Source organism: Daphnia pulicaria, chromosome 8, assembly GCF_021234035.1.
Source record: "Daphnia pulicaria isolate SC F1-1A chromosome 8, SC_F0-13Bv2, whole genome shotgun sequence".
NCBI classification, from domain to species: Eukaryota; Metazoa; Arthropoda; class Branchiopoda; order Diplostraca; family Daphniidae; genus Daphnia; species Daphnia pulicaria.
The window spans coordinates 110,807-127,355 of record NC_060920.1 but is presented as its reverse complement, the minus strand read 5'-3'; the positions used below and the strand labels follow the sequence as shown (position 1 = coordinate 127,355).

Sequence of the window (16,549 nt, the reverse complement as noted above, 5' to 3'; positions counted from 1 at the left end):
ATGGAATTTTTGACAACCGGACTTTGGTATTAAACAAATAAAGAAATTTTAGTTTTAGGCTTTTTTTCATGTGTAAATCAATGCCTAATCAAGAAAATTTCAAATGCAGGTTCATTTGGAGTAATTTAAAGTTCTTGTAATTTTATAGTGATAACGGACCATTTTGTTACGTCTGTTAATTTGATGAATAAAGTATCCCGATTTCGTTTATAAAAAGCAAGAAAAAGGCCAAAAGGTAGTCCGGCGTCGGCAGTGAGGTGGAATACATTTTTAGAAATTTTAAATTAATAGTAAACAAACATCCTTTTGAAATATGTAAATGATTTAATTAAATATGTGTCAAATGTATTTAGGCAAATTTAACAAGTGCATTAAGGTAATGGATGGGTGAGTCGGATTAGACGTCACATGTAAATCATAACATTAACTTATCGGACCCGAGTTCGATTCTGCAGGTGGTCTAATTTACCATATCCTAATTCCGACAGATGGCGAAACTGTTTGTGAGGATAGCGTCTAGCGAATGAGGACATTTGAATTGTCATATACGATTAAAAATTCCGAAATGCTTAAGGTGAAAGACTAGCTCTTTCAATAACCGGATTGAATTAACTGTAAATCCTCATCGTTAGTGGTGGGTATGGGCCTTGGTTGCGTCGAGTCTAGGTGACACTAGAGGACATGTCAGGCGAGATTGTGCACTGTATTGCCGGAATGCCGGCGGCCCGACTATTAATTCGAACAGTCGGAAATATAAACAAAGCGATAAACTTGGCACTTGGCGTAGGAATCTGATTTCTGAAGAGGTTATTTCAGTTCACGCTAGAAAGATCTACGTTGTGGTAGAGCTGTCCTCACGAATAGTTTCAATTATTTTAGAAACAGTATTCTAATGGTCGAATTTGATGTCGGCTCAACAGCTGACGAGCTCTTTTTTTAGGTAGGCCTACTTCCGGAATCCGGACTATCCGTATCCGGTAATGCATTTGAAAAGGACTGGCCATTGTGACCACAGAAAAAGACCACGTTTAAAAGTAAGCTGCATAAAAAAAGACTACCACAAAAATAATCTAGCGATTTTCTATCCTAAATGGTGAACTTTAAGTACGGCGCATCAGATACTGGTAGTTCACCAAAAACAGATTTGGTAAAACTGCCAGTTGTTGGACTGGTAGCTTGGTCGACAGGAGGCACCGTTTGTTCCACGTTGGCCGCTCCCTCCTGGCGATAGAACAAAAAATAAATAAAATTCGATTGAATTTGAATCTAATCTTAAGATTTAGATTTTTCCACTTTGTTTGGATTGATTGATGAAACATCTTTTGATTTTCCGTATCTAAAATCGGAGAAAAGGAAACCCATGATGAATTTTTACTCGTCTTTACTTACTTATAAACCTTAATGCACAATCAGATATTGCAAATGATTGTGACGGCCTAATCTGCTACAGCTAAAGGACATTCAGACAAAACAGAAACACATCAGTGAGGGAAATTCACAGCATCTCGAACAGCAACTTGCTTTTTCTCCTACCTTTAAAAATAGTGTAGGAGATTCCACTTAACTAGTTCCTGCTTAACTCAGAATACTTGAACAATAAGAAATGACAGACCTTGAGGCCACAGTGCTCTCCAACAGTGAAGGGTAGGTTTCAAGACTTAGTTAAACAAAGTAGCATACCTTGTTAACTGTCAGTGGCAGACAGTCCTTTTTCTTCAACATGACTTTTCTTATAAAGTCTGTCATACAAATTTAGAAACCTAAAGTTTCAAACCTGTAAATAAAAACAAGAATATTAAGTCACCTTGTTAATAATTTGTGTCATCAATGTGCTTGACAACTTTGATCTAAAAGAATAATTAAACAGTAATCAGTATACTGCAGTTGAAATCGTCTTATAACATTAGATAGACGTGAGTGCAGATGAATACTTTGAATACATTAGACTGCAGCAAAGAAAGTTCTGTGACATGACAAGTGAACTTACACATGAAACAACCAAACAATTAGCAAAGGTTCTCTAGAAGTCAAGATGGAATGAGAGATTGGTCCGTGATGGGGTTGGTGATCTTGATCTAGCAAGTCCAATTCTTACAGCAGATATTATGATGAATTCTAACTAAAGATGAGAAGATTGTATGTTTCAGCAATACTGTAATAAAACTAGTGTTGGTAGTTACCTTTGTCATTTCGATGGCACATATTGAACGAAATAGTCGACGGTAGGCTACGTTTTCTCCTGTAAGTTTATAAGAAACACTAAGGTTATCCAACATGTACACGGAATAGACCACATCACCGACAAGTTACAAACTAAATCACTCGAATTAACCTATGTGTCCATTTGTAACTTTCGAAGAAAATAGCTGCAGCGAAGATAGATTTAGAGTTTAGACAACGAGCCGCCATAAGCCCACATTTGACAACACAATATTCCTTCACGCCATCTATTAGACACGTCCAAAACTCACTATCTAAAGGACCGGCTTTAGATAGTCACAAAAGTCACAAAATTAATCAAAAAGACCATTCCTGTTTGCTTAAACTGGCAAGGAGTCTTTAGAATTGTGCAGAGAACAAAGCTCACTTGCTAGTTTTATGCAAAATTTCCGGAAGTATACCGGAAGTAAGCGATAGCGCTTCAACCATTGAGCTGCCGACCAAATAAACCAAATATTCGTGATCTACGTGAAATTTGGGGTCGATTATACGTAATTTAAACGAAATCCAGAATTTGGCCAAAATCGAGAATTTTCCTGAACTATACAGTCGCGGCTGAAAGTTTCTATACGTGTAGCTCCAAAACCCGCCTTTTTAATGTGTATTGGCGGATGGTGTCAACCTATGATAGAGGTTGAGCTACCTTATTTGCTCGATTTTCTTAAGTTTTACCCCTACCCCCTTACACCTCCGACAATGATTTGTTGGCGGGGCTTTCTCAACTATGGGTAACCATGGCCGATAATCAGACAATTGAGTCTATGCCCAATAAACTAGCAATAGCTCTAAAATGAAACGTTAAAATGGCAGAGGATTGATCAGTTTGTAACTGTGGCAATTTCTGCATCGATTAGTTTCATTTTAGCATTAGGCAATAGGAATGAGTATAACGTTTGGGGTATCGCGGGTAAATTAGTAATCGATGTTAAGAGGAAGAGTTAAGTAAAGAAGGGCGGTAAAAAATAAAGAAACTAGCAAATAAGGTAGCTCAACCTCTACCATAGGCTAACACCATCCGCCAATACACAGTAAAAAGGCGTATTTTTGAGCTACACGTATAGAAACTTTCAGCCGCGACTGTATATAGTTCAGAGAAATTCTCAAAACCGGAAGTACGAAAACGTACAAAACAAAACATGAACTTTACCACAAATTCGACGAGGATCACGAATATGTGGTTATTTTGTGAGTCGAATAAATATTTACTGAACTACTGATTAAAATGAGAAAACCAGAAGTAGAAAAAAAACACATTATTTAAAATCTAACAAGTGAGCTTTGTTGCTGGAACAAAAACTGACAGTTATATAAAAAATTTCTTTGTAGTAGCAGCGAGAAATCTCTAAAGAGATGTGCAAAGTTAACGTAACTTAAACTCATTCTGACAGGTAAAAAATGATCAAAGGCTATGCCGTCTAGTGTCAGAAAGAAGAAACGTTCAAAAATCAAAAGTAAGCATGAAAACAATGTCCGCTCTAGCTCGTTGACTGGTTGCACTCAATTGAAAGAACTGAAAAAAAAGGTAAGAAATAACTGTGATACTCACATGATTTTCTCCTTGCTAAATTTCATCAATAAGCCACCCCACAGCATCACACATCACAACACAAGAAACAAGGTGATATGGATGCCAGTCCTACTTCTAAAACTGTGGAGGAGGCAGTGATATCCGTTATGTGCCTTGTCTGCAAGTGATTCCAGACGTTTCAGCACTTGGGCAACAGTGCTTTGTGACAGTACTGTTAAAGGAAAAACACCCTTGGTAAGGTAAACCTGGCAGTTATTCAGAATGTGTTTCTTTTCATTGTCAGGCTACATTCAACTAGGCTACATACTACAAGGCAACAGCAAATGTAATCACTAATGATGGTGAAGATGAAAAATCCTTTCCACACACCTCCCTGTATGACAACAACAGCATGTTCCTGGCTCATTCGATCTTCACTCTAGGGACTGGGCATCTAATTAAGTCTCCCTTTTAGCTTTATTCCTGTCATTCTGCACTTTGCCTTACCTGTGATAAATGTCTCTTTTTTTCTATAGGATTTTATGGCTATTCGTAATTGGAGAGTAGCATTGGAATGTGACAGCTTGTCTGGCCTAAAAGTCTTACTAAATAGATTCCTTTTGGGAAACTTTGTCTGTCCTCATGCTAAATTTTTATTTTTATTCAATTATCAAAAGAAAAATCGAAACCCTGTTCACGACTTTGAAGAAAGTGCACTCGTACTACAGAACAACCTCAACATATCGAAAGACGAGCGGGATTAGATCCTTCGTGTTGTTGCATTCATTGGTTTATCCGAATTAGGACGCGAGCGACTCTTGTCTCCGGAGGCTCCGTTGTCAGTATCATCGAATCCGAGTAGTGGAACGTGCAACGACGACTGGCAAGGGAATTTCAAACTTCAGAACGCGTTAGAATGTTGATTTCCTGACGTCTCGCAACTGGAAGGATGAGGATCAAGTCGACATGTCACATGTCACATTTAAATCGCAACATCGACATCACAACGCTTTACTAAATCTCTGGTCGAAGTGTCACTGCTCACACGATGATTGTAATTGCTTGTGATCGATGTTGAAATTCGTTTATTGCAACACGCAGTAAATAAAAGAAGAGACAAAAATTTCAAAATGATATTGTATGGGTATCGCGCAAAAATATTCTTCGTGTTGGCTTTCGTTATTTTATTTGTTTATTCATTTATTTGGTTTCATATTAAACCAAAAAGTAAACATTTAGAAAGTAGTAGAAAACTTTCATGTTGAAGAAAATTCGCAAAAAATAAGCTGCATAAAAAGACTACTACAAAAAGAATCTAGCGATTCCTATCCTAAATTGTGAACTTTAAGTACGGTCTTGACCAACTTTATTCTGCATCATCCCATTGTGTTATGTGATTAGGCTTCTCTCCTGACGCATGGCGTTGCCACATTCGAGCAAAAAGACGTTCCATATCATGAGCGTAGATTTGGCAGTTGAACAACGGACTATCCGAACGACGAATCCATACCTTAGCTCTAATGGCTTTCAAGCTAGAAAGAATTATAAAGCAAATTTAAGTTTCTGAAAGAAAAACAAAGATGAACGCAACACTTACTACTCCGAATCAGTTCCAAGTTTCACTGCAATATCTTCATATTCCTGAGGGCTCGAAGCGATAAGTTCCGGACAACCGATAGTGGTGAGCTGGGAAGCGGCAACACGAGAAGCTAGAGTCTCGCCTAAAAAAATAAAATGCAAATAAAAAAGATTACAAGAAATTTATTTTCTATTTTATTTATTATTTTTTAAGGATTTTTAAAATTAAATCAAAGCATAAAGTATTACCAGGAAGAGTCACCATTGGTGTGCCGGCCCACAAGACGTCCATGCCTGTAGTGTGCCCATTGCAAAGAGGAGTGTCCAAACAAATGTCAGCAAGCTGACCACGACGAACATGCTCTTCTTTGGCAGCAACGTTGGAAAATAAAATGCGCCCGCTACCAAGACCAAGAGCTTGTGCAGTTGCTAGCATATTCGTTTCTCCAACCGTTGGGAAACGCAAGAGCCACAAAACAGCATTTGGTACACGTTTCAGAATCTAAGGACATTGAGAAAATATTACTTTCCGTTCTCCACAAACGTTAAGGTAATGCTAATTAATGGACTTACATTGACCCACATTTGTAGGGTAGGGGGATCAATCTTGTAAAGTTGATTGAAATTGCAATAAATGATAGCGTCGTCAGGGAGCCCGTATTGTTGACGGGTAGTAACAACAATTGACTGTGGTACTTCTTCGCCTGTTGCTGCGCGAGTGTTCGCTTGATTGGTAGCTAAACCATTTTGAACGACAACCCCATTTACTGATGTTTGAACTTGCCCTGAACCTATCATTGTTTCGATAGGATCCATTGTGGTCAGCTGAGCTACAGTTAAAGAGACCTACAAATTGATAAATAATTACTTTAGCGAATGACATGACCTATAAAAACATTAATTTACCTGTACAGGGGCATCCAATCCAGTTGTCGTGGTTGGTGTAACAACTTCTGTTACCTACAAAAAATCGTATAATATTAAGAATATAACAGAAAGCAAATTTTTTGTCAGTCGATCAAAACCAACCTTTTTAATTTCTGTACGTTCAAGAATTGGGGAGAGATCGGTGCCATTCACAAGTGCCACGTTGTCGGCTACTTTACCCTTATCCGATGACGACGTTATTATCAGTCTTTCTTTAAGATGAGGAAACATTTGTCGATGATCCTGAGTTCAATTATGGAAAAATTTGGAATAAAATCAACGGCTTTTTCAAGTAATAGAAATCAACAAATTACCCCAACGAAGAAAGTTTTTTGCATGTAAGCAAGTTTTTCTGAAAATTGAGAAGCAAGCTCAAGAGGCGATGTCACTCGATCCGTAATAATCTAAATATTAAAAAAAAATCGTTTAAGCACTTGTCCAACATTTAAAGATTTCAAGCATTTACATAGTCCATGTAGGAAGCCCCGCTCGTGCCGGGATAGCCGAGCCACATTACTTGGATTGGAGCAGGGCGCATTGCGAAAATTTCGTTGCGAGCACCTACAAAAAAAGAAGGAATTATTCAATTAGGATGTTTCGATAAAAGAATTCGATATTATTTACCTTTAGTGTAACCATTCATGTTCACCAAAATATGGATGCCGTCAGCATTTATTCTATCTGCTGCTTTGCCATTGCAAATGATCTAAGGATCAAATTCAACATTAATGCTATTTCCCAAATAAGGAATACACAATAAAGCAATATAATCGATTCTTGTTGTATGTTTACCTGTGATAAGTCAACAAAGTGTTCAGATTCGCGCGCTATTTTGGCACGGAAAGTTGTTCCGTCGTCAGGACTTAAAGAGTAACAAAATATTTCAACACGGGAACGGTCGTGAAATCCTGGAACTGATTGCATTAAGTGGCTTGTTGGGTGGTTTCCGAAGTCGGAGGAGACATAGCCGATACGCAAACGTCCATTCGTTGCAAGTTCTTTGGGATATTTGAAAACTCCCTTATGAAGGATCAGGATCTTCAAAAACAAAAAAAAAAAAAAAAAGAAAAAACATGTAATACCAAAAGTCAATGTTATTCATGGTGATTACTGAAGCTTAACCGGTAAGCTAGCAATTAGTGATTCATTCTCGAAGTATGTGTTTACCTTTTCGACGCAGAGATTTGCATGTCGAGCAGCTATAGCTTTTCTATATTCATGAGAGAGCGGATATAGCATTGAATGATGCGGGTGAACTGACGGCAATCGATTGCGTTCGAGTTGCTCTCCCACGATATGGATTAACCGTTTCATTCGGGTTTCATAATCGGTCCAATCACAGACAATTTGCAAACAGTGGGCCAAGTTGCAATAGGCTGAATTAAAGTAAATATATAAATAAGTAACAGTTTTCAAAAATAATGGTTTTAATTATAAAATTTACCATCGGGGAAATCTGGTTTTAGTTTCAAAGCTGTACGATAGGACTGTATTGCTTCTGGAATTTGTCCGCTGTCCTATTAACGAAACAAAATAAGAGGAGAATTATTTTGTGTGTTCCACAAGCAACAATGAGAGCGTTAGAAGCATCTTAACAATGGGAGTGAATACCGTACCTTGTGAATGGAAGCCAAATTTGAATGAGCATCGGCAAAGGCAGGGTTGATCTGAATGGCTCGTGTGTAACACTGAAGAGCACCATTGATATCCTGCATTTCTTTGAGCGTGTTTCCCATGTTGCTATACGCATCGGCAAATGACGGTTGAATCCTAGTTTTCAAGTTACATATTTCAAGTAAGCTAGACATGAATTATCAAGACGGAACTTTAAATCATACCGTATTGCTTCTTTGTAGTGCATAAGGGCTTCGTTCAGTTTGCCTTGTTGTTGTAATACGGAAGCGAGATTACTGTGAGCTGCCGCGAAGTCGGGAAAGACATCTAGAGCTTTAAGGTAAAGCCGTGTAGCTTCTTCAATGAATCCTTGTTCCCGCTTGATGTTGGCTAGGTTATTTAGCGAATCCGCGTGAGCTGGACATAGACGCAAAGCTGTCGAATAACAATCTTCAGCATCCTATAACAGTCAAGAAAAAAAAAAAAACTCGCTTTAGCTTTCTTGGCAAGTGCGACTAAAAAAATAAAGAACTAAAAACGAGTAAGGAAGACTTGGTTAGGAGGAACGACCCACCAAAACTTGGTTGTCCTACTTCATTAAAGGAATATGTATATTAATAGACTATGGAGGTTGGGAAGGGTTTAACCTTTTCCCTCTTTCATTCACTATAGTTTAGAATAAGAAACTTTTCCTTTTAATGATAACTTATTTCACAAGAGTATGAATTTTTTAAGAAACGAAATGTCATTTTACAAAACATAGGGACATTTTAAGTTCAAGCAAGAAAAACCATAACGATTCGAACTTTATGAAATTATCATTTCATTACCTGCACTTGTCCTTTCTCCTTGAGAGCATTAGCGAGGTTACAGTACGCTGGAAAAAAACGTAGAAATGTGATAACAGGTTTTAGAGTAATGTTTAATATTCAAGTTACCGTCCGGGAAATGCGGTTGCAATTCAATTGCTCGTCGGTAGGTATCAATGGCAAGGTCGATAAGACCCTAAAGTGTATCATAAAGCAGCAAGTAAAAAGAAGCCTTTAGGCATTTACATTTTTTTATCACATTTAAGTTTTCAATTACCTGCTCGTAGTACACACAGGCCATATTTCCGTGAACGACGGCATGGTTAGGACTAAGATTTAGCGCCCTTAAGTATGCTGCAACGGCCCTGCAATAATTAAAAAAAAGAAAAAACCTTAAGACTTATATCCCTTCTACAAATATTTAAACGACAGGGAAGTAAAACCAGCCAAGTAATAAACATTGGCAAAATAAGTCTCCAACACTGGCCAGAGTTTATTTTAAAGCTATTTTTAACATTATTTTAGATGCCCACTGGCTAAAATTGTCAACTCGGTTTGTCTGCCGACGCTTGTGTTGAGACGCGCAGATTCCAGCGCACTTCCTTTGTCCTACCCCTCGTTGTTTCGAGCGAATCAATCGATATCGTGCGTTGAAAGAAGAGATAGCACTACATACTAGATATCCTTTTCTTCACTGTCATCGCAGAAAACAGCAAGGAGGACACTCCTCGTTCGCATGCGAATGTTGTAAACACTACATTGCATCAAATAGATCGACATACCGTTTAAGACGAGAAACCACGCAAACCAAACATCCACTGCGCAGACTACTGTCATTCACTGATTGAGCTAGAGAGTGGTAACGACTTTCTTCAGCCGAAATGTTGACAATCGTGTAGATAACCACACACTGGTAGTCCATTTGGATAACATGGGCATGACCTTTGCCCAACGTTACAGAGTTACTATGAATTCTAAAGGAATACTACACGGGCATCACAAGAAAGAAGACTCTGACTTTGGTCAAACAATTAGTTGACAGGTAAATGTTTTCAACAATAAGTGAACGTGTCTGGAGATGTAAAAAATTTCATGACGAACCTAACGATTCAAGCTAGGCAACTGGTGTCTCGTCAAGGATGCCCAAGCCATTTTTATCCCACCTCCCGTGAGTGGAGCGTAACCGATCGGAATGAGCGTGCGCAGTCCCTTCGATTACTCCACTTTCCCCGCATCATCTACGGTAGACTGGTCACCCCGCCCCTTAACACTCTTAACTACAACCCTTCTCCTACCCATTAATAAAAAATGAACTAAAAAAATAAGCACAACCAGAATTAGCACAAATAATTTGAAAATTTAACACAAAATTAACGCTAAAGTTAAAAAATAATTTTCTGATCGCGAATACGAAACTTTGACATAGCTATCGTTATCATAAATACTATGATCATCATTCAGAATAAAAAACTGGCTGGAGAGTCCTCAATGATAGAAATAAAAAATAAATACGTCAGAGGTGATGTCTGGGTGGGAGAAGGAGAAGGGTCCTACCGAAATGAGGGCACGTTTCCTGTGCATTTTTTTTTCGCAGGACAGTGGCAAACCAAGAGAGGAAAATAAAAAAAAAGAAGAGCACATACGAGCCAACTCGAAATGACGCAAGCTACAAACGCACGAGAAGAGAAATTTACAATCACCGAAACTAACAACATTCTTAACAACTTTTTTCTCGTCCATAAACAACATCTCTTAAAATATCTATTTCCATCCCTCACACTATTTAACCTATCGATATAAGAACTTCGACATCATAATATTATTAAATCTTACCTGTCGAAAATCCTAGCTTCTTTCAGAACATTGCCCAAGTTTATGTAAGCTGTAAAAAGAAATATGATGGTTAAATGAGGTAAATTCAAATTTTAAAATGTTGAAGTATTTTACCATCAAGAAAGTTGGGGTCCAAAGTGACAGCCTTTTCGAAATGATGAATGGCTAGCCAAATGTCCCCTTGCGCGTTAAACACACATCCTACGTTTCGTGAGAAAACAAACACGCATAGATAATTAGCATTACAACTTCTGAATAATTGACTGAAACGCATTACCAAGATTGGACCACGCCACTGCAAAATCACCCCGAGTCTCAATTGCTTTTAAATAGCAAGCCTTTCCACATATGAAGTAAAATACGGATAAAATTATTTTCCCAGTTAAATGTTGAAGAATGTCAAATTATGATTATTAATCAGTGTTTCAAATATTATTAAGCCCCATATTCTGGGTGGCTTACACTGGAGATTACACTTATCATGGGCAATGCGCTGCTGTTAGCTGACAAGGGTAAAGGGTCGCGCGCGCGCAATCGCAAGGGAGCATGGGTAAGGGATAGCGGCTGGTGCGGCGAATAATTTCGCATGCTATGGGAGCTTGAGCGCGTTTAGAGTTGTTTTCATCGCGGCTGCACTTACCGCCTACCGAAAAGAGCAAGTAGAATCCACCACGAGGTTAGCTTTCTGCATTTAGACGTCTAGCTGGACAGAACCTATGGATATATCCTATGTGGTAGGCAGAAGGTTTAGGAGGAGCATATGAAAAATGGCTCGGAGCAGAAGATGCACATGAAAATTTTCGATATGTTTGTTCTCCGTGAAAATCTCGATGAAAATATGCTGAAAACTGAAAATATTAACATAATCGTTGAACAGAAGAATGGATTACTGCAGAATTCTCCACCACATTTCCTATAGATATCAAGAAAGTTTATGGAGTGTCGGGATGATTATATCAAAGACATTACGTCCTAAGTCTTTTCCACCTAAAAATTTAAAATTCCACTTTGGGGCCATTATCATGTGATGATTATCAACAATAGTACTACACAATAATAATAATCTGAAGCACATTGTATATGAACATTAAATAAATGAGCTGAGCATCTCATATTTCTGATCAATTACTGGATTTCTTTACCTTGGCCTCATCCAATCTTCCAAGAGCTTTAAGCAAGTTTCCTAGGTCACTACGGACACAGTAAAGATCCTAAAAAGATTGATCCTTAATATGTAAAGGCACTCGATAAAAAGAAGTAATGAACTTACTGGATTATACTGCAATGCTGAGACATATGCTTGGACTGCTCCTTCCATATCTCCAGCAGCAACTAAGGCAGCAGCCAGATTAATATAACCATCGATGAAATCAGGCTTCAGTCTAACTGCATGACGATAATTATCAAGTGCTTCAGCCAATTGACCACGTTCTTTAAAAACATTTCCAAGATTTGAATATGCTGTAAACAGAAGAAAAGTTATAGAAATTGTGCATAAACAAAAAACGAATTCAATTTAATACTACCTTCAGCTAATAGTGGATTTTGCTTGATTGCTAAAAGGGAAGAACTTTTAGATTAGTACAAAACTCAGCATTAATTCAGCAAAATATCCTTACCATATGTAGAAAATTGAGCAGACCTGAATACAATTGTAAACATTGAAATCTGTACAAAATGCAATGATAACATGTGTAAAATATTACTTGTCGTAGCGTCTACATTGGAAGTGTATTGAAGATAGAAGTAGAAGGACTCCAGTGTTTGTTGGATCTTGACGCCACAGCTGCATACAGTGACGTTCAGCATTTTCATAATCACCTGCCTGGTATTCTCTGTGGGCTAATTCAGCCAAACCTTAAGAATGTACAACAAAGTTAGTATATTATCAATGCAAATTTTGAAATAAAATTTTTTGACAGAAATGTTTGGTATGTGTTTATGAATGTATAACATGGTATAACTTTTTTGAAAAATTGAAAAAAAAATAGACGGCAAAACCATCACCCTGTTATCGCGTGTTTGATCTAATCTCTGCCCTTCCAATGTTCCAAAACAAATGGGGCAAGATACTAGAAACTGGCTTTGACATTAACTTACTGAAAGATGAAAGTTGATCAGGTATCTTTAGAACAATACCTCCTGCAATTTGTTGATTTTGAAGTGACTGCATTTTCCTGTGTTAAAGTTTGACACTGATGGGAAGATGGAACAAGTAATGGCTACACCATAGACTACGAAGTAAAGACGGCGATCGGCTCCATAAGCCCGAGAGGAATCGTCCGAAGCGATGCTTCTGCATGCCGGTAGAGGTCAGGTGGGACCGTTTTCAGTGGATATCGGTCATTTTCCTTTTCCCTACCGATTACGTGCTTCACACACACGCATTTTCGGGTACATGTAATTTATATGGATTTTTAGATTTCATACTATAATTTAATATAGCCCTTCCCCGTGTCCCTTGAATTTTTACTTAATTTTGCTTACAAATTCGGGTGTAGGAAAAAAAAGTTTTATGTGACACCCTTTTCCCTATGAATAAAGCCCTCACTACAGTGTTGCACGAATAAATTAAACAAATCGCGCAACACTGTTGTGAGGGCTCTTTTCATACGAAAAAGGGTGTCACATAAAATTTATTTTTTCTACACCCGAATTTGTAAGTAAAATTAATTAAAAATTCAAGGGACACGGGGAAGGGCTATATTAAATTATAGTATAAAATCTAAAAATCCATATGAATTACATGTACCCGAAAATGCGTGTGTGTGAAGCACGTAATCGGTAGGGAAAAGGAAAATGACCGATATCCACTGAAAACGGTCCCACCTGACCTCTACCGGCATGCAGAAGCATCGCCTGTGGAGGGTTATAGGGGAGTTCAGTCTTTCCTTTGTAGTCTATGGCTACACAATGAGTCTAGATCGTTTGGAAAAGAGACTCGATAACAATGGAATGACTGCTTCACTGTAAGTATATGTGCTGCTCAAAGCCTCAAGTGACTAAACAACTAGTTTTTAGTGCGTTTTTTATGCCATAAACTAATCCAGAGGGCGCATCTCTTTTCTATCTTGCCATGCCCCTGATAAGCAATGTTTGATTGAGAATTTGAGTGGTAAGTAGGAGGCGCTATTATCGTTCATCAAACTAGTGTTTAGTAATAGTCAATAGAAAAAATTTGAAAACCAATTTTAATAGAAATTAAATTTCCCTCGATTAATTAAACAGCGAACCCTTGATAGGCGAGTCAAGTGGCGCCGCTATCTCATTTTCCACGAACCAATATTATATCAAAGGGTAAATGAATTGATGTAATTGAATAACTAATACATCAGTAAAAATCTCGGCCGTTAATTATAACGACATTATAATAAACAAAAAAACAAAAAAATTACAGCAAAAACACTAGTTATAGACCGGTAACGGATGCTGAGTTGCCAAGCTTTGAAACTCTTCCTGTGAAAAAAGGTGGGGAAATTGGGATAGGCGGATGCAGTCTAAAACTAGCTTTGTTGTTTAGCTTATTCAAATGTGTTATATTTATCTAGTTAGATAAATTTATTATTAACTTAGTTACTTTGAGAAGAAAACAATAGGTAATTTCTGAGTGATCTGGGCCTCTGGGGCTCTGGGCCCGCGCCGCCGTCCGTCCGCCCGCGCTAAATTAAAGGAGTCTAGACTCTAGATCTAGAAGTTGGCAAAATGGTTAGTTCCAAAACTGAGGATAAGTGAGTTTAATCATTAAATTTCCCACTTTCGTTTTATCCTCTATTAGTTTAATTAGCTCAATTTCAATATTCCGTATAAATTTTCTTTCTCAGCAGTTTTGCAACTTAGGATTCCGGCTTTCTATCAAAGCAGACGACTTGCATGGTATCACATGTGTGAAAAATTCAAACAACTTGTTTGTGTTAGTTGTGAATTTGTGGTTAGGCTACTGATTCCTTAGTGTAAACAAATTCAGATTCCCTCGAATCAGATTTACTCTGTTACAGTTATGATTGAGTGGGACTTGATTGAAAACCTTCATCGTAAGCAATACAGTATCAAAATGGGATTTTCGTATATTTTATTATTTCTTATTATACGTTTCCAGGGCGAGGCCTAGAGCACATATTGGATCAAATTTTTGGATATTTGGATTATTATTGTCTTCGACGGGCTGAGTTGGTATCCGTCGTTTGGCAAGAAGCTTTGTTGGAAGGGAAAATCTGGAAAACATTACTCGGGAAAAATGTAAGTAGGCTTATTACGGCAGTGATTATTATGTTGTATCAAACCATTTTATAAACATAATTTTGCTATATATCCAGATGTGTCTCTTTCCATGCTGGAAGGATATGTTTGTTGCCTTGAAAGGAATGAAACATAAAAGTTTGGATTTTCAAGATGACTCTGCTGAATACTATCGTAAAATTTGCTGTTTAATTGAAGTTGAATTACAGGTCTGACATTTTCTTTTGTCATCTTCTTATCATATTTTATCAAGTTTTCTTTTCTTATAGCTACTTGAATCGAATTGGAAGAAGATGAAATACTCTGAGCGCAAAAGTGAATTTGGATGCATTTCCCATTGCTATTCAACAACTGTTTATAATTACTTTTATGACTTTTATGACTTGAATGGAGATTGGATTGTCCGAGTACAGAGAGATCGTAGAATTGTTATACGAAATAGATGGACCCTTGAAATCGAAGATGTATGTTTCTGATTAAAGACCCATAGAATATGGTACTTGATAGTTTTTTTTAAATTTATGTGTTGTAATTTTTTTTATATTTTAGGTTCTTGAAATCCCGATAATGCAAATTCAGTTCAACGATATTATACCGGTTTTGAAATCCGTAAAAATCAACGACAGCTTCATTGTGGCTTCATTTATTCACCATCCGGAAATATGTGTCTGGGATACGAAAACTAGGGATCTAGTATATTATTTACAATATAAAATTAATTCTTTTACATGAAGTTTAATGCAAGTTATTCTTTATTTCTCTAGCTTTACGTGATAGTTATGGATTCTTGTGGCATTCAAGAAGAAGAACAAAACGACGAAGACTCATTTCTTCATTCAGAATGCGGACTGAGTCTATGGAAAAACCTTCTGTTATCCTGTTACACTAGGGTAAAGAAAAATTATTGCAATTTTGCTTGCTCAAGCTAATTTTATTCAAATTTCCTTCCTAGTCATTAGATCTATCATGGATTCTCACTTTGAGATGCTTATCACCATCCATGGGCGAAGAAGTAGTATTACTACATAGGACAGTCATTGTAGGACCAGGATTTATTTTGGGACTTTTTGTGGACGAAATCTACACCGTAGTTTTTTTTTTACACCATAAGTCACTATCAGAAGAAGTGACTGTTGAAATTCGGAATACGACATCTTTTGAAATAAAAACCGTTATCAAGTTCAATTCCAAAAACATCCCTTCTGGCTTCCACTATGCGAACGGATTGGTAGTTACTAGCCCTGGTGACCGGGGAAAATCGATTAGGTAACCACGTTCAAATTCATACATTTTAAAACATTAACCAGTATAATTTTTCCCTTTCTTAAAATAGAATTTGGGATGTAGTTACGGGACTATGTATTGTCAAAATTCCTTATCGTGAAAGTCTCGCTTCGATCCGGTATTTTACATTAAATATTAAATAAAATTCGATGTCTGATACATATTTAATCAATTTATTCATTCAATTAGGCTTGTTTCAAATAAATACGTCGTTGGCTGCGAAAATTCGTGTAAAATAAAAATTTGGGATCTCCAGACTGCTCTCAAATCAAATCGTAGTCCCAATCCTGGATGTCTAATGAAGACAATCCCACCTCCTCCAGTACCGTACTTGGATATGCCCCCATCATTAGCAGTTGACGAATTTCAGATAGTCCTTGTTAGTCAATTTGATCGTCGATCATTCCGTCTAAGTGTGAAAAACTTTTTGGATGCTGCCAAATAGTCAGTACAGCAGAATTTTTCCTGTTGCAGCTGCTGCTCAACTTTGCTTTCATTCATCTCGGGCTAAATGAAAAAACAGTCAATACAGATATGTCAT

The 16,549-nt window shown here is 37.4% G+C and overlaps 2 protein-coding genes and 2 long non-coding RNA genes across 9 annotated transcripts; 2 read left to right on the top strand and 2 right to left on the bottom strand.

The window, feature by feature from the left end:
* Positions 1-348: 348 nt before the first annotated feature.
* On the bottom strand, positions 349-2,412 carry LOC124310796. Of its 2 annotated transcripts, none has more exons than XR_006909715.1 (3): positions 2,181-2,412; positions 1,988-2,119; positions 349-1,774 (listed from the first exon to the last, which is right to left on the bottom strand). It is a non-coding gene; the product is annotated as an uncharacterized LOC124310796 (long non-coding RNA). The 2 variants fall into 2 exon arrangements; XR_006909716.1 differs by having other exon boundaries at positions 1,988-2,115.
* A 944-nt stretch (positions 2,413-3,356) lies between these two features.
* Positions 3,357-5,154, top strand: LOC124310794. The gene is made up of 4 exons (XR_006909714.1): positions 3,357-3,405; positions 3,609-3,742; positions 3,800-3,982; positions 4,047-5,154. It is a non-coding gene; the product is annotated as an uncharacterized LOC124310794 (long non-coding RNA).
* Positions 4,798-13,520, bottom strand: LOC124310792 (UDP-N-acetylglucosamine--peptide N-acetylglucosaminyltransferase 110 kDa subunit-like). 5 transcript variants are annotated; one of them, XM_046774768.1, is made up of 27 exons: positions 13,401-13,520; positions 12,628-12,716; positions 12,195-12,345; positions 12,108-12,130; positions 12,015-12,044; positions 11,759-11,949; positions 11,631-11,699; positions 10,766-10,826; positions 10,603-10,689; positions 10,489-10,537; positions 8,933-9,020; positions 8,785-8,851; positions 8,677-8,723; positions 8,071-8,306; positions 7,849-8,002; positions 7,677-7,749; positions 7,400-7,608; positions 7,025-7,270; positions 6,857-6,938; positions 6,699-6,793; positions 6,547-6,636; positions 6,335-6,475; positions 6,212-6,265; positions 5,879-6,151; positions 5,555-5,807; positions 5,325-5,448; positions 4,798-5,259 (listed from the first exon to the last, which is right to left on the bottom strand). In XM_046774768.1, exons 2-27 carry the CDS (start codon positions 12,659-12,661, stop codon positions 5,094-5,096), a joined length of 3,093 nt encoding a protein of 1,030 aa, XP_046630724.1. In that variant the 5' UTR covers positions 12,662-12,716; positions 13,401-13,520; the 3' UTR covers positions 4,798-5,093. The 5 variants fall into 5 exon arrangements, with proteins under 5 accessions (XP_046630724.1, XP_046630722.1, XP_046630721.1 ...); XM_046774766.1 differs by having other exon boundaries at positions 12,589-12,715; positions 13,401-13,504; XM_046774765.1 differs by having other exon boundaries at positions 12,589-12,720; positions 13,399-13,499.
* Positions 13,521-14,144: 624 nt separating this feature from the next.
* On the top strand, positions 14,145-16,482 carry LOC124310793 (F-box/WD repeat-containing protein 11-like). The gene is made up of 9 exons (XM_046774770.1): positions 14,145-14,519; positions 14,585-14,724; positions 14,802-14,933; positions 14,994-15,188; positions 15,274-15,417; positions 15,489-15,614; positions 15,677-15,990; positions 16,058-16,126; positions 16,198-16,482. Exons 1-9 carry the CDS (start codon positions 14,486-14,488, stop codon positions 16,451-16,453), a joined length of 1,410 nt encoding a protein of 469 aa, XP_046630726.1. The 5' UTR covers positions 14,145-14,485; the 3' UTR covers positions 16,454-16,482.
* Positions 16,483-16,549: the final 67 nt, after the last annotated feature.

Coding starts and splice junctions, on each gene's coding strand:
- LOC124310792 (XM_046774766.1), bottom strand. CDS start 12,661: ATGCAGTCACTTCAAAATCAACAAATTGCAGGAGGTATTGTTCTAAAG. Junction 9,021..10,488: donor GAAGCTAGGATTTTCGACAG/GTAAGATTTAAT, acceptor TAATTATTGCAG/GGCCGTTGCAGCATACTTAA. Junction 6,152..6,211: donor GATTGGATGCCCCTGTACAG/GTAAATTAATGT, acceptor ATCAATTTGTAG/GTCTCTTTAACTGTAGCTCA.
- LOC124310793 (XM_046774770.1), top strand. CDS start 14,486: ATGATTGAGTGGGACTTGATTGAAAACCTTCATC. Junction 14,725..14,801: donor AAACATTACTCGGGAAAAAT/GTAAGTAGGCTT, acceptor CTATATATCCAG/ATGTGTCTCTTTCCATGCTG. Junction 15,418..15,488: donor ATACGAAAACTAGGGATCTA/GTATATTATTTA, acceptor TTATTTCTCTAG/CTTTACGTGATAGTTATGGA.